This window comes from Vicia villosa, unplaced genomic scaffold, assembly GCF_029867415.1.
Source record: "Vicia villosa cultivar HV-30 ecotype Madison, WI unplaced genomic scaffold, Vvil1.0 ctg.002525F_1_1, whole genome shotgun sequence".
Classification (NCBI taxonomy): Eukaryota; Viridiplantae; Streptophyta; class Magnoliopsida; order Fabales; family Fabaceae; genus Vicia; species Vicia villosa.
Window position 1 is genome coordinate 216,884 of NW_026705956.1, and position 16,790 is coordinate 233,673.

At 30.6% G+C, this 16,790-nt stretch overlaps 1 protein-coding gene and 2 long non-coding RNA genes across 8 annotated transcripts; all 3 read right to left on the reverse strand.

The window, feature by feature from the left end:
• Nucleotides 1–5,286: 5,286 nt before the first annotated feature.
• Nucleotides 5,287–6,290, reverse strand: LOC131639061 (major pollen allergen Ole e 10-like). The gene is made up of 3 exons (XM_058909576.1): nt 6,063–6,290; nt 5,587–5,850; nt 5,287–5,490 (listed from the first exon to the last, which is right to left on the reverse strand). The coding sequence occupies exons 1-3, from the start codon at nt 6,118–6,120 to the stop codon at nt 5,465–5,467; spliced, it is 348 nt and encodes a 115-aa protein (XP_058765559.1). The 5' UTR covers nt 6,121–6,290; the 3' UTR covers nt 5,287–5,464.
• A 2,805-nt stretch (nt 6,291–9,095) lies between these two features.
• Nucleotides 9,096–10,523, reverse strand: LOC131639063 (uncharacterized). Its single transcript, XR_009294848.1, has 3 exons — nt 10,472–10,523; nt 10,230–10,392; nt 9,096–9,557 (listed from the first exon to the last, which is right to left on the reverse strand). It is a non-coding gene; the product is annotated as an uncharacterized LOC131639063 (long non-coding RNA).
• A 240-nt stretch (nt 10,524–10,763) lies between these two features.
• On the reverse strand, nt 10,764–14,780 carry LOC131639062 (uncharacterized). Of its 6 annotated transcripts, none has more exons than XR_009294846.1 (8): nt 14,575–14,780; nt 13,852–14,195; nt 13,636–13,766; nt 13,112–13,546; nt 12,761–12,887; nt 11,787–11,855; nt 11,533–11,682; nt 10,764–11,359 (listed from the first exon to the last, which is right to left on the reverse strand). It is a non-coding gene; the product is annotated as an uncharacterized LOC131639062 (long non-coding RNA). The 6 variants fall into 6 exon arrangements; XR_009294845.1 differs by having other exon boundaries at nt 12,976–13,546; XR_009294843.1 differs by having other exon boundaries at nt 12,761–13,546.
• Between the last annotated feature and the right edge of the window lie 2,010 nt (nt 14,781–16,790).

The window sequence follows — 16,790 nt, forward strand, 5'->3', positions numbered from 1 at the left end:
GCCTTGTCTTACCATAGGAGAAAACAATTTGTTTAATTTTATTATTTTTTATTCATTACAACTATCAAACTTTAGTTATTTTTACAAATCAAACAATTATATTATAAAAGAACATTTTATATAATTTCCAAGAAAAAACAAAGTATAGTTAATTATTTTCCCCATAAAATCATTTTTAACCAATAAAAGTTTATTACTTTTGACTCACTAGAACTATCCATTTTTTTTTACAAATTACAGAATTACTATATTTTAATAGAACATTTTATATAATTTCCAAGAAAAATTAAAGTATAGTTAATTATTTTCCCCGTAAAATCATTTTTATCCCTTTAAATATTTTAGGACAAATAATTTTTTTTAAATATGATATTTATTTTGAAACAGAAGGAATATTAATTGATTCATTAATAATTTATTATAATTATATTTGTGTCAATATCACACTTTTCCCGTATAAATCTCAATTAGTAATACATATAAAAATATTTTTTAAACTAATAGAATTTTTTTAAAGCATGACATCTATTTAATATAATTTTTTTAGATTAATTTTTTTATAAAATAATATTTTGAAATTTAAAAATATATAATTTGTTAAAGATCAAATTGTGATTATTTTTTCTTTGTGATTTGTAACACCTATAGAAATAATACAACAAATCTCAAGTCATTAAATACGTGGATTCAATTGAATTTAATTGTTTTTTTTCTTTAAATTCTATATAGTTTTATTAAAAAATAAAAAAAGACATACATTTTTTTTTCTATTTCATTATTCCTGTCATTTTAATTATATGAAAAAATATAAATAATATATTAATTAATCATTATTTTAATGATATAAATTTTGATAAGTAAACACATACTTTTTTTTACATGTGAATCAGTAATTTTTACATAATCTCTTGATGTATTTTTTATATTTGCATCATTTAAATTATTATATCAACAAATTTATTTTCTTTTCAAAAAGAATTTTAAAAATCATGCAATTAACCTTTATTTTTAGTGATGGTAATAAAATTTGGATTTTCATTAAAAATTAAGTATTTTATGATAATAAGTGAATTAATTAATTTCTTGAATTTCATAAATGAGAATGTAAATTGATTTATATTACTATAAATAAAATGTAATAACAAAAGTTTATATAAATAATTATGGTATGGAAGAGAAAAAAAATATTAAAAAATTAATAATTTTATTTAAAAGATTTAATTGATATATATATATATATATATATATATATATATATATATATATATATATATATATATATATATATATATATTAGTTTTTCTACAACGTCTCACTTTTTCTCATGCCATTAAGCATGAATTATTATGGTATCAAGAGTAAACACATACTTATATATTTTTCTCTCTTTTACTGAAATGTGTACTATTGGCTCTGCGCATGCAAGATTAGATGATGATATGCAAGATTAGATTCTGAATATCATCATCACACTTTGCAGAGAAATTTTCATTGGCTTCAACATATTACATTCTGATACATTATCCCTAATCCTTATCCTTATCTTTGTAATATCTGTCAATCAGACACTCCCTAATTTTGATCTGTATTTATCAAGAGTAAACACATACTCATATTTTTTCTCTCTTTTACTGAAAAGTGTAGCATCAGCTCCTTATCCTTATCTTTGTAATATCTGCCAATCAGACACTCCCTAATTTTGATCTGTATTTATCAAGAGTAAACACATACTCATATTTTTTCTCTCTTTTACTGAAAAGTGTAGCATCAAAGTGTAGCATCAGCTCTGCGTATGCAAGATTAGATTCTGAAGATCATCATCACACTTTGCAGAAAAATTTTCATTGGCTTCAACATATTACATTCTGATACATTATTCCTGGTCCTTATCCTTATCTCTTGTAATATTTGTCAATCATACACTCCCTAATTTTGATCTGTATTTATCCTTCAATTACTTCTCACTCACTCTATAAGACAATTTTTATCCCTAATTTTTTTCACAAGTTCCTTTGCATTCTCTCACCAACCTCAAAGTCACATTCATAATTTTAAGATCCATAACTCTGTCACGATCATAACTTTTGTCTAAATTTTTTATATTATGCTTATAAATTTTTCACATGACTAAAATTTTATTTATTTATTCATTTGTGAGATCTGAAATATTGATAAAAGTAACTTTTATATTATAAAAATATATCTTATTTTATAAAAAAGACCAATAATCATTTTTTAACAAAAATAGCTTTTCAAAAGAGTAAATTGCAAACAGATCTGTATTTTTTTAAAAATAAAAAATAAAACTAATTTAGTTATTATGTTTATTATTTTAAATTATTAAAATATCTTTATGAATTTGCAATAATATACTTAAACTTTATATTGCAATAATATAATAAGATTATAGTATCAAGCAATTCTATATTCAAAACTAATCAAATTTAAGAGACGATAATTATAAACAAAAATTTTATTTTTAACCGCACAACTTTCTCCATCTGCACTCCCATGAATCTACCTACTAACAAATAATTTCACAAAAAAAAATTATTGGAAAAATATAATAATTAAATGCTTGGATGTGTAAAAGAGATGATTTAATAGAAACTTTATCACATTGTAGTAAAAGTGAGACAAATGATAATAATTTAGTATAATTTAGTGTACGTTTTAGGGGCAAAGTATATGATGTGAAGAGTATGCCTATGAAATGACATTTTCTGCAGTAGTGGTGTAATTTAGTTTGTCACAATTTTAGTTTGTTTTCAATATATATAGTTAAATAATTTAAGGTTAGTTAAGTAACTTTTATTGAAGATTTGATAGAAATAGAACGAGACCTGTGGCTCGGTTGCAAAAGAGCTTATTTAGACAAAATTTACCCCAATTTAATGATGTGACAACAATATAAGAAAGATTAATTTTGTGATTTTCAAAACAATGAATTTTCTTATATTATAGATAAGAATATTAAAATAAATTATTTTTTAAAATGAATATAAATAAGAGGTGATTGGCTTCTTCCCTAACATTTGATTAGAGATAGCAGAATGAGAAAAAGTAATTTAATTTAATGTAAGTGATATTAAATTGTAAAATTAGTTAGATTATGTTTTATTATTTACGGAGGATAACCATCGTCGGTGTTTGTTCAAAAATTCTTTGTAAGAGAGAATTAACAATAATCTACTCAGCTAGAAGAGTAAAAAATTATCAATGGGTGACCTCATTGTTCTTATCAAATCTATATAGTTGTCTATGATGATTTATTTTCTTTCCTTCTACAAGGTTTCTGTAGGTATTATTTTTTATTGAATCCATATTTAGGTATTTTTATGAAGGGTTGTAAGAATGTATGTAAGATATATTGGATTAATTAGGGAAAAATATGTTTGGCTAGAAAGATAAGTGGTTCAGGATTCATTGGATAAGAGGTTGTTCAATTGAACTTAGTTAGGCAAGTGGTGGTTAAAGGGGTAGTTATACATCACTCTCCCCACCTCAATCAAATCATCAAAGGGTTGACCTTGTCGTGTTTATTACTCTTGGCCTTGTCATGCAGGCTATACCTCCATTGTAGCTAGTGATGTCTTCAAATTCAACTCTTAATTAAGGAAGTAGAATGGGAGGTTGAATGCATCAATGACTCTACTTGAAAGAGGAATATGGGTGGGATAAAAGACATTGAGTTTCTCCCATCTCTAATAGGTTTTTTTGCAAGGTATGGGAAAGAAATTTAGGGACTACCATTAATCAAAAGCTAATATGTGTCATTAGTTTTCGTAAACATCTTTAGGGATGGACACACTTCCAAGTCAATTCTCGTATTTCCCATAATTGTTGAAATATCATCAAGAAATGACTCATAGTACAAATATTCAATAGTTGGTATAATCAAGACACCAATTAATATGTCTCTTTTACTAGAATATGGAACCCTTTCGAATTGTTTTTGATAAGAATGGCCTAAAAGTTTTAGGTTGTTCATTGCATATAACATAGATATATAACAACTCACTCTAGGGGGCTAGTCCAACATTGTCGTCAGAGCGGAAGTTGAAAGATGACACATAACTTTCCAATTTCATCACATGGTCATTGTTAAACATCTTGAATGAAACATTTCCTTTAGGACAATCCAACCCTCTAGCTCTTGAATTGACCTCAACTCAACTCAAAATTTTCAAAGTTTCTTTTGCAAAAGTATAGCATTTTAAGAACATAAAATGAGTCAAACCAAAATGCCTATATAAGTACCTTACATCATTATTAGTTGTTCCTAATGTGTTAATTTCATATTCATACACATATCACGTAGGAATCACACTCATTTTACAAAGTACATCATAATTTCTCTTTTCTTCGTTATTCTTATAAATAATACCATAAGGGTCAGTGATTAATATATCTCTAGTTCTCCTTGTCCCAATAAAAGGTTGTACTCTTGATGATGAAACTCCAATATTTTTTTCTCTTTTAGATGTTCTTGTTGACCTTGGATTGAAACTTTATTTATAATTTTGAGAAGTTTGGATTATGAATTTTTGGGGTTTATGAGTGATGAATGGACAATATGAATAGAAATTAACAATAATGTATTAATGAGCGAGTGTCTTAATGTTGTTTATATGTTAATGGGATATGAATTGGGGAGTTATTTAGTTAGTTCTGGTCTAGGCCTTCGAATTAGGCCGATCATATTTGGGTCGTTTGGCTGGCTCTATTCCTGCTGACCTAAAGTCTACACCACTTCGGTTACGAGGTATTATGCGTACTATATATTAGACCTTCGAATTAGGTTGGTCACCCATGTTCAAGTCGATACCAAATAATGTATGTGAGACTATTTTAGTGTATCAAAACAATGCCCCTTAGTCGAGGCTAAGGGAACGATGCGAGCATTTGGATCAGACCCCTTTCTTCGAGCATCAATGTTTCGGTCGATCTCAAATCCGCGTCACTACGACTTCAATATAGAGAACTCGTATGAGTTTTATCATTTGAAAAAAATATATAGTTGAATTGAGAAATATGAGTATAGTATATAAACTACTCATAACCTCGACTCCTAGCCATGTGCAACTATCTTGATGTAAAATGTCTTTATTTTCAATAACCCTCTGTGATGGTATGTATCTTACGAGAGACTAAATCTACAAAGTCGAGATTTTGAATATTTGTTGTGCTTGTGCTGAAATGAAGTTTCTTCTACATTAGAAAGAGGACTTTATCACCAAACCACAAAGTTGCTAATGCATACAAGTCGCAGGATAAATACACACATATCCATAAGGTTGATTTAATTGGTTAAGCAAGGGAAACTTTGATGTAACGTAACGTGACATTACCAATATTCATAAGGTTGAAAATGCCAATATACCTAAAGATTACAGCAACATAAACCAAAAGCATAATATACTATATATGTATATAGATTCCACTAGTAACTAGTCCTCCACTTCTATGCATAAATGCAATCACCATAACCTGCACAATTCAGAATCAGAAAAAAAAAACTTAATTTAGCAATTAATTTAAAGCCTCAAACAGCACGTATAATGAGTGAGTTATGATGTGACTTACTTGGATCAGTGACAACAACTAAGCCAGATGCTCTGAAATCACAATTCCAGTGATTTTTTCCCCTAGATTGATAATAGAGATTCATGGCTATAGAAGCATGGTTGATGAGATTGTCAGGATTAGAGCAGGGACATCCTTTACGAAGAACTCTGCAGTCAACTTGAGAGCAAGCATAGTTGAGATTTGATAAAAGTGTTGCTTGATCCGATGAAGGCTTAGCCACACACCATGATTTCTGTCCATTAACCATGATCACATTCCATCCTGCACATTAAATACTCAACAAGTGAAATAATTGAGAGAAATTAAAAAGGAAAAGAAAACATGTAAGAGGGAGAGAAATCTACTAAGCACGTACACTCCGAACATAATCGACACTGACACGACAATACCGATAATAATTAAAATTAAGTGAATAAACTAAATATAATCATAATTGTCGGTGCTACGTAAAAAACTGAGACATAGATATATACCTGATGTTAGAGATAATAAGAAAAGGAGGAAAAAGAGAAGAGGCAGTTTAGTGGCCATGGCTTGGTTTGGTTGTTAATGTTATGATGCCTGCAGGCTGTCTGTACTGATATGAAGTACTGCTACTGTCTGATATACTCAGTGCTATGAATGAGAAGCTCAATGATATAGAGAGAGGGGTGTGCGTGGAAGGAAAGTGGAGGTTTAAAAAGGAAAAAATTTGAGTGAGATTAACGGATAGATTAAGAGGAAAATAAGAGAGACGTTGAGATTTGTGTATGTGTGGGGACTTGAATGGAAAAAGTAAAGGGTGGATGAAGCATGTGATGTGAGTTGTACTTGTGTGTTTGTTACTGCTCAATTTTAAGATCTACTTTATGGCTTTTAGTCTTTTTATTCAAAAGTATAGTAAGTAGTAGTCATATTATTGGAAAATCAGAAGCTTTGATGGGAAGACTATCACCCCTTACCTAGGCTAAATGCCACCAATTACTTAATTTTGGCTAAATACCAACAACCTTACATCTTTAAGTCAAAAAAATAAAAAATAATCCTCACATCACATAATTTTGTTATGCTACATATATAGAACAAAATTTAATTTTTTAATATAATAATATAAATATACTAATGTAAATTATTATGTTTACAAAAATTATAATTTTTTTGATAATTTTAATTTTAATAAAAATTTAAAAAATAATTAATAATAATTTTTATTAAAAATGTTTTGGCAGGGCTCAAACCCACAACAAGCATATTGTTATTCATGAATTTTAGCCTAAATTATATATTTTATTAAGGGTTTGGATCAAATGACACTGAAAAGTTAAATTTAATAATATGTCATATTTGATAACTTTTTATCGCATATTCGTATAACAAATTCTATTGTTAGATTAAAAGTTATTATCACGTAGATCATGTCTATAAAATTCAACATCAATCGAAAATCATTTGATATGTCAACGAAATGCATAAGAACTAACGTTTTACAAAAATTCAACAAAATCGTTAATATTTATCATTCTGTTTAACATATCAAATGATTTTTTATTGACGTTAAATTTATAAATATGATTATATAATAATAACTTTTAATCTAACAGTAAATTTTGTTGTACAAATATGCAGTAAAGAGATATCGGATGTGTCATATTACTAAGTTTGATATCTTAGTGTCATTTAGTCCACCCTTTTATTACTTCATTTGAGACAATATTTAAACTAATAATAACATTAATTTACATGAGTCAATATTTGAACTAATAATGTATTTAGTATAAGAGAAAATGGGTGTTACACTGTCAACCAATCACCACCATGTATCCAATTAAATCACTCTTTTATTTAAAACTAGTGTGATACCCGTGCATTCGCACGGGTACCCGTTCTGGCACGCTTATTTTGTTCAATATTTTATTTTTTTATAGAAAAAATATATTTTGATCCATTGATCAATAACTTCATGTTTCCGTTAATATTTAATATTTTGATCAATAATTTTAGGTTACCGTTAATATTTAATATTTTGATCACTAACTTCATATTCCCATTAATATTTAATATTTTGATCAGTAACTTCATTTTCCCGCTAATATTCATTATTTTGATCAGTAATTTCGTATTCCCGTTAATATTCCAAATTTGTTCCCGTTAATATTCCAAATTTTGATCAGTAACTTCATATCCCCGTTAATATTCATTATTTAGATCAATAACTCCGCGTTCCTGTTAATATTCATTATTTTGATCAATAACTTCGTGTTCACGTTAATATTTCAAATTTGTTCCCGTTAATATTCAAAAAATTTATAAGTAACTTAATGTTTATGTTAATATTCAAAAAATTATCAGTAACTTCGTGTTCTCGTTAATATTTAATATTTTGTCAATAACTTCGTGTTCTCGTTAATATTTATTATTTTGATCAGTAACTTCGTGTTCCCGTTAATATTCAAAATTTGGATCAAGTAACTTAATGTTTCCGATAATATTCAAAATTGATAAGTAACTTCGTGCTCCCGTTAATATTCAATATTTTAATCAATAACTCCGTGCTCCCGTTAATATTCAATATTTTGAATATTAACGGGATACCCGTGCATTCGCACGGGTACCAGTGTGGTACGCTCATTTGTTTTAAATGGTTTATTTTACATAGAAAATTGAATAAAATAGTTAAATAAAAATTGTATGAAAAAATAAATATGAAGATATGAAAGAAAATTGATACGCTCATTTGTTCCAAAAATATAATAAAAATAAAATATATATTTTTTAAAATATATAATAAATCGATGTCTATAATTCTTTCAATATATTAAAATCTTGGATAGGATTGGCCTATAAATTTAACAAAAACTCTTGTAAATTTTGTACGTTATTGCATTACCAAGTGTCTCAGTTTAATAGTATTGCTGAGCAAATGTCAAAGGTTAAATTTAGAACAGGTTTATGCTGCTAAGCTTCTTGTGTTTCTTGTGTCTAGCTGCAACCAACACTTGAGCAATGCTAGATAATATGTTTCCTTCAGGGTGTACATAAGCATAAACTCTAGAGTACCAACAAAAAGAAAACTATAATTGAAATTAACATAGAGTGTGAAAATTGCATAAGCGAGAGTCCAACTAACATAATCCTTAATATAAACCTCAATAGTTTGGTTGGTTTATGAACATGATTATTGTTTGTGTTATGTAATACAAACTATAGAAACTGCTACTTCCATGTCTTCCTTCAACCGTGTTAATATCAAATATCAAATTGATCAACAGCAAAGGGAATGCTGCAGGGTCTAACTCCACCAAAAGCTCAATAAATTTTACTATGTTTCTTTGGTGAAACTATTCCAATCAAAGTTATAGTTTTTGCATGTGATATTTCTAATTAAAAATGAAAGCACAAATCATTACTAACTATGCAATTGAGCTTTACAACTTTTAAAGTAGCATGAAACTCCCAATATACAAAGATTACTAAACTAATTGATTAACCAATTCCAATTCAGTTCAAATATAATATGGAAGTCTCAATAGAATCTTTATTATTTTTCTACACGAGTATAATATTTTTTAAAACTACAATCAGTTTCACGGAAGTCATAGAACCTTTGTCATAACATATCAAAATATTTGAACCATCTTGAAGAGAACTCCTTGAAGGGAGAGCAGAAACCATTTTGCTTCTCTTTAAGCATAGATTTATAGGGCCTCCACAATCTTTATTAGATATAAGCAAAATCCAATTAAACCGGTAAGTTCACGTCATGTTTACATCTCGATCCTTGATGCTTTTCAGTCACAATGTTGCCATGACAACGTCTTTATCGAACCGAAGCCTGTAATTAATTATTGTATTATTGTTTGTGCTTACTATTCTGACAGGATGTAGGGAAAGGTGTTCTTGAAATTTATTAAAGAATACTTGAAAGTTTGGCCTTAACAGTACTATCAAGAATCGAATATGTACTCCATGCAGATTGCCAAACAGTAAGTCTATCACAAGAAAGAAGAAGCAGTGTAAGAAAGTTTGTCACAAGCACTATCATTATTATGTAGATTTCTATAAACATAAAAACAAATACTTGAGTAAACAATCACATGATAGTCATACATGTATGCAAAGAATTTTCAATGAGCAGAAGTAAATAATCACAATCATCATGTGGTTCCTTTCATTCCCCTTTTTAAACAAATATGTAGACTTTTGAAGAAAACATATAGTAGTTCAAAAAGCATAATTCCATCCTGTCTTTCTAATAGTCCTTTCTTAGAACCTCATCCATCCAAGGTGGTTTTGTGTGCGTATATGTTTTTTAGGGGTAGTATGCATATGACATGTTAACTAAAATGATCAGTACCAAACCAAACATATCTTGTAACCACAGTCATATACACAAGCATGGAAGCATTCCTGCATAGGAAGGAATGAAATCATCATTAATTTTCCTACATCCCTATCATATTACGCCTTTGTTCATCTAAGAGTATAAAAGCGTGACGGTGATCACGCTTACGACGACTTGGTTGGCACGCACTATAAAAGCAAAAAGACTCAGTAGAAGCATGAACTATACAGAGAGCCCAACTATACAGAGAGCAAAAAGACTAAGTAGAAGCAAAAAGACTTAATTTAAGTTTTCTTTTACCAATCTTCGTCAGAGATACCTGTTGCTCTTTTACTATAAATAAACGGACAGTGTTTGAACATTATTTGCTTTCATATAATACAACATCGGAACATCGAAGATCATGACAAACTCTTTCTGTCGCAATCACGCCAGACTGGATATCAGCATCAACATTGCATATAGAGGAACTTGAGAACCAACTGTACAAAAAATGTTTGAGTTAAAAGAGATATTGAGTATGAATTCGACATGTAACATGGTTAAAATCAGGTCAATTACCCGTACGAGAAACGTTCAGGAGGACCTCCAAGTCGTCGACAGGCAATGCCACCAATGTCATCATAAGCCACTAATACGCCTACACACAGTCGGTCCTTTTTAATACATCTATAGTTTTAACACCATAATCCGTCTTTTACTAATTCAAAAAAGGCTTAACACCATAAATTGTACAATACACATACTGAACACAGTAGAAGCATATGCATAAAATATCACAGAAATACTATGACCAAAGCTCATACCGTCGATATCAACTGCCATAGGCTATCGTCATCAACTCCCTCCGATACTCCCAGCAGAATATGACATACGGATGCTAGAAAAACAGCAAGCTAAAAAGACACTTTGCAAGCTAAAAAGACACTTCGCAGAAGTTTACATCTACCCCTGCCTATCTTGACTTAGAACAGAAGCAAGACAGAAATATACTAAAAATATATCATGAGCCTGGAATCTCCAATTATTATCTTTCAACTAATGTGGAAGAACAGAAAAGCAAGTCGAAAGTAAAGCACTCCGGTAGTCAAGAAGTATCCCTTGTTCATTGAAATGATAAAGAATGAAATAATGTTCATATTTCATCCCATGATAAAGCACTGCGGTAGTCAAGAAGTATCCCTCGTTTAATACTCTACAATGATTAAAACTAACTAATGAAAGATTGAGCTCTTTAAGTTAGGATTTGTGATTTTACATTGTAATCATACATATTAATCTCATCTTATATGTCATAATTTCAGCCATGAGACAGGCTACACCTAACAGAGAATGAGAGGAAATTAAGAGGAACGGAAGACCGGGAATCACTTATTCCTTGTTGTCTCTGATAATCAAACATCAAAGCCTCAGCCACATGTTTCCCCTCATCATAGCAACTACGAACTCCTGTTTTGGACACAATTAATTTCTTAGTTAAGCTACATTCTCATATTAGCTTCTTAAGTCAATAACTAATTTTCATATGTCAATATAAACAATAATCAAACAATAAGAGAAATAAGAACTAATATGTCAACAATAGAATGTTATTGAATGGATTAGGAACCTTTGATTAATACCTTTCAAATGTCAACAACAAAATGCTATTGAAAAAGAAACCATCATATTAAATGTCAACATCTAGGACAGAAACCTTTGATTCCATTCACTTCCAACAGAAACACAGCACGAAGCCTATTGAATGGATTAGGAACCAAAACCTCATTCAACTGCAGAAAACAATACATTACCACTAATCAAATCTACATAACAGAAGTGTGATATAACATAAGTAAGGTAGTAAAAACTGATGGTCATTAATGATTTCAATAACCTTGGAATGGAGTTTATTAAGTTATGAAGTACATCGGCATGTGTTGAACCCAATATGGAGAAAAATAACCTGCACTATTGATGCCATGTAAGTATCAACTATGGAAAGAAGATGTTGCGTAAATTACTTTACAATGTCTCATAGAAAGTCCTCATCATCACTTCTTAAAAACCAAGACAAATGCAATATTATATCACAGGCCAATCATTAAAAACATTCCATTTATAAAAATCTATTTAACAGTACTGATGATAATGAAGGAAAATCGGTGTGTTTAGCGGGAAAGAAATCCTTCAATTTCTATCAGTGGGAAAACTCGTCTCAGGGTATTTTTTCAGGAAGTATGTACCACTGTAAATTATTTACAGTGTTATTCTCTATGAATATCCAATTTAAGGAAAATCTAAGATGATGAATGATGATTACTCGACAGGCTAGTCGGACAATAACATCTTCATTATATAAATGCAAAACCAGACGAAGAATAGTCGCTTCTGCGTTTGCAGGAAGCACATCCTTCTTATCATGTGTGATTCGATCAGAAATTTGTTACCTCTAAACTCTTAAAGCAGAGATCTCACGGATCTATCGCTTGATCAGAAAGAATATATTCTTGCAGCCATCTTCAATAGTTATGGTAAATACTAAGAGGGGTTAGAAAAAGTTTATTTGAGCTTATGACAATAGGTTATATTGAGCTTATGAAAGCAATTGCTAACAGAGCATCAATGACTGGAAATGATTCCTCAAACCTATAGAGAACTTCATACACAATGCTGCTAGAATCACGAATGCTGCTAGAATCATTTAACCACTAAAGCATGAGCAAAAAGTTTATCATGAAAATAAGATAGAACAAAGTTTAGGAGAGATACGGCTAAGTGGAATAATGAGACTGCTACTGAATTAAAAAGTGCATAAGAATAACTTTGGCTTCTCAAATAAATGAATACAATCATACACAAAGTGGCTACCTGTTTAGCTTATATTATAACTTCCATTTTGGATCTGTTTTGCATCCTGCTGTTGTTATAATTGGTTGTTGAATGTGGAATAGCAATGGAGTTAGATTCAATACCTTGAAGCAGTGAAACCAGAATTCTGAAATATAAAAACATACAATTACCCCAAAATAGTACAGTTTTGGTCAGTTAATACATGTGTATCTAAAGATATTCATGTCAATTACAGAGCCAACTCCAGTGCCCGAAATTCAAAGTGAAGATCATCTATTCAAAAACAGAAACACGGTAAGCAATTCTATACAATAATTACCTCGATCGAAAAACTTTACAATTATACAGCAAAAAAGGAAGAATCCTTACCAGACTTTTATTTCCTGAGCCAATTGCATAACTGTGACATGTACCGACCGACAGTACCATCCAGTGAATTCATGAGAATCACTTTATGCGTAGTAATTATACACCTGATTTGCTAAGGTTGACAACAATCTCCATCTCTCTTCCTAATATGGAAGAAAGATAAATAAAGATGATATTGTAGTGTCATGTATTTAATACCTTGAAGAAGGTCTAAATTGCAATTACATGAAACCTGACATAAACCCTTGCTCTACAAATCCAACCAAGGCATCACAAAAAAAAAAAACACCAAAAGTTACACTTAATAGAGAAACTGCTAAGCAGAAAGAAGAAACAGGATAACATAATACCTTCACCAACTCACCCCCACAATAAACCATCAAACTCTGCTGCAAGCCTACAATCCATAGCAAGCCTTAAACCTTATAACTCTATCTGAGTCATACAATACATAGTAATACATATTCAGAATTAATGACTAAAATAATCAAAATAATCAGTGTGGATATGCAACGATAAACTACCTTCATGCGCAAAACAATTAGTGTCAATATAAATGAATGAGCTATAGCTTCAACATTCGGTTGGCCTAAATCCAAAAGGCAGAGAGAAGTTGGCCCATTTGATCTTCGCTAAGCTTCATAAGATATGGTTTCTGAAATCCAGTTCAATAATCTAAATAGTATTAAGAAAAATCACAATTATTAAACCTATTGATAGATATCAATTCAGCTACTTACCGTGTCAGTCAAATTCGTTGATCCTGTAGCCCTATCAATGATCGAGCTGCGTTTGTTACTCCTTATATGATAGATTAACCATTCTTTTTATTAGGAAAATACCTGCAATTTCTTTGCACTTTCAGCCATGAGTCCTCCTAATACTACGAATAGAAGTTGAATGCAAAATAAGCCATAGAAAGAACTCTTTCTCATATCAAATTTAACAGCAAATAAAGAAATTTACCCTGAGATATGAACACGACACTCCAATCATATGCAACCCGCTTACCGCTGTCTGTGTGGAAACCCATTTCCACCACCACCACACTAATCGTCGGTAACCCGTTGATGCCGCTACAGATCTGAATGTCAAAACATAAAAACCGATACAAATCAGAAATACATACAAAACCAAAGACACAATAATGTCTAACTACTCAACAAACAAACCGATACAAATCGAAGAAATTTCATAAACAAAAAGTGACGGATCTGCAAATCCTAAGCCATGAAAGTGTCAGATCTGGAAACCCTAAGACATGAAAGTGCTCGAAACTATTGTAGATACGGTGGCTGCAGGAAGGTGAGATTCAAAACCCATAAAGATTACATTTTTCCAATGAATATAACAAAACAAAGAAAATCGATGATTCAAAATCCAAAAAATATTGAATTTTTCCAACAAATATACAAAAAGAAAGAAAACCCTAAAATTGAAATCTCAATAACTATCAAACATACCATTGAATCAGCAGATGTGGATTATTTAGACCCCAAACGGTGAAGATGAAGCGCAGTTTGGTGAAAAATGGAAAGATGAAGATGAAGCGCAGTTTGGTGAAAATGAGGATGGAGAAAAGGGGAAGAAGGAAGTAGAAAGAGGAGAAGATGAAGCGCAGCTTTTTTGGTTTTGTTGCAAGAAATGAGTTAGGGGACTCCATCATAGAAAGAGCAAGACTTTGTAATACAGCATCCACGTGGCTTCACAAATGAGCAGAGGGGCATTTTTGGATTTTCCAGAACAACTATCTTTCTTATATTGTAGATATAATTTAATGACATGACTAATTAATAGCTTTCTATTGGATGACAGTGTAAAACTATTTTACACTGTACAGTACCTTTTAACTTTTAGTATAATTCACACGAAACAATATTCACATGAGTCAATATTTGAACTAATAATGAGATTAATTGTAGTTTACATGTTAGGTATAGTTAATTCATTAATTTCATTATTAGTTCAAAATTTGTTAATTCAAAATTTGTAAATTACAACTTCAAAATTTGATTCATGTGAATTCATTTCATTATTTCTTCAAACCTTGGTGATGGACGAGATATTGCTTCTTGGCCAACTGGATATTACTTTTGATGATAGGTGATTTTGAGGATTTTTTAACGATTGAGACGTTAGGAACTAATGTTTTCATTTCCCTTTTGGAATGAGAAAGAAAGGGTTGATCATGGGAATTTGGAATGTTCATACTTCATTTGGGAACATTGCAGATTACAAGGCTCCAACATCACAGATTCCATGGGGGATTTTGCATCAGTTCCGACTAAGTTGCTTCATATGTTGTTGTCCCAACATGGTCCGTGGCGGCAACGGAGTTTGGTATTCTATCTCTTAAGAGGATTACGCCTATTTATTAAACAAATCCGAAGAAACTTGTTAAGAGGAGTTATCGAATTTGGCTTACTATATACGCCGTGTATCAACCATCTTGGCTTTTGGCGTTACTACGTGGGGACAAGACTTCTTGCTTGATTGTCTTCGGAGGGAAAAAAAGCTGCTTCAAGAGTACATTAGTGTCGTTACAGTGAGAGAGTTCAATATCTATTGGAGCTCCAGAGGGTGTCTATCTCGTTTTTGGAGATTGAAGTTGATGTTGAAGCCTTTGGATATTAGGACTCACTTAGGGATGGTGGTAGTGCGGTTTGGACGATTTTGACGTAAAAAATTATTCGAACTGCAAAAAAAAAACGTGTGGTTCGGTTAACTTTCAAAAATAAAACCAAACAAAACTAAACTAATGCGGTTTGAGTTGGTTCGATTTGTTTGGTTTTTTACAACAAAAAAAATAGAGTCATACATACACATAGAAAAAATATATAATTTTGTGATAAAAAAATTTATAATTGTCAAAATAAATTTATAAGTTGATACATAGAAATGTGTTTTACAATTTTATCTTAGATCTAAAGAATGATATACATAAAATTGCATTCGTAAATAAATATTATACAAAGAATACGATAAAATATATTTTGTCAAAGAATAAAAATTAAAATAAATATCATACAAAAAATATAATAAAATATACTCATAATACTAGTTGATTTTTCTAAAAATTTATAGAAATATATATTAGTTATTAAGATTTTGTAATATAATGCGGTTTGGTTTGGTTCGGTTTGAAAAATACAAAACGCAAACCAAACCGCGCGGCTCTGTAAGAAAATGGCCCATACACATCCAAACTAAATGCGGTTTTTTGCGATTTTAGTTTGATTGATTCGGTTTTGCGGTTTTTTATTGGATCTGTCCGGTTTTTAACACCCCTAGTCTCGCTAGCTGAGAAAGCGAAGTTTCTTGTGCAGAAAGTGACAAAGAAGAATGAAACTTTTGCTTCTTCCCATATATCACTATCTCCAACAGACATGACTCTTGTTGAGGTGAATCAGACACTAGACCCTTCCCGCAAAAAGGTAGAAGGTCAGAAGAAGGGCGAGGATGGTCTCCATGAGATGCATATCGAGAATCTTGCAATGAACAAGGAGTACGCGAAATCAATGGAGGATAATTAATATTACTCGTGATTCTTTTTACAATGATGTGCACTAGGTGGAACACTTTTATTCTTCAATGCATATTTCACGAGAACTAGGCCATCCTAACCAAATGATAGAGAATAGAAATCAGGTCTTTTTGGGGTATTAGTCGGGTCATTAAT

What these genes read in the sequence shown, in the direction of transcription:
- LOC131639061 (XM_058909576.1), bottom strand. Translation starts at nt 6,120, where the DNA reads ATGGCCACTAAACTGCCTCTTCTCTTTTTCCTCCTTTTCTTATTATCT. An exon ending in CTTATTATCTCTAACATCAG is followed by an intron (nt 5,851 to 6,062) that starts GTATATATCTAT and finishes TTTAATGTGCAG; the next exon opens with GATGGAATGTGATCATGGTT. An exon ending in AGTTGTTGTCACTGATCCAA is followed by an intron (nt 5,491 to 5,586) that starts GTAAGTCACATC and finishes TGAATTGTGCAG; the next exon opens with GTTATGGTGATTGCATTTAT.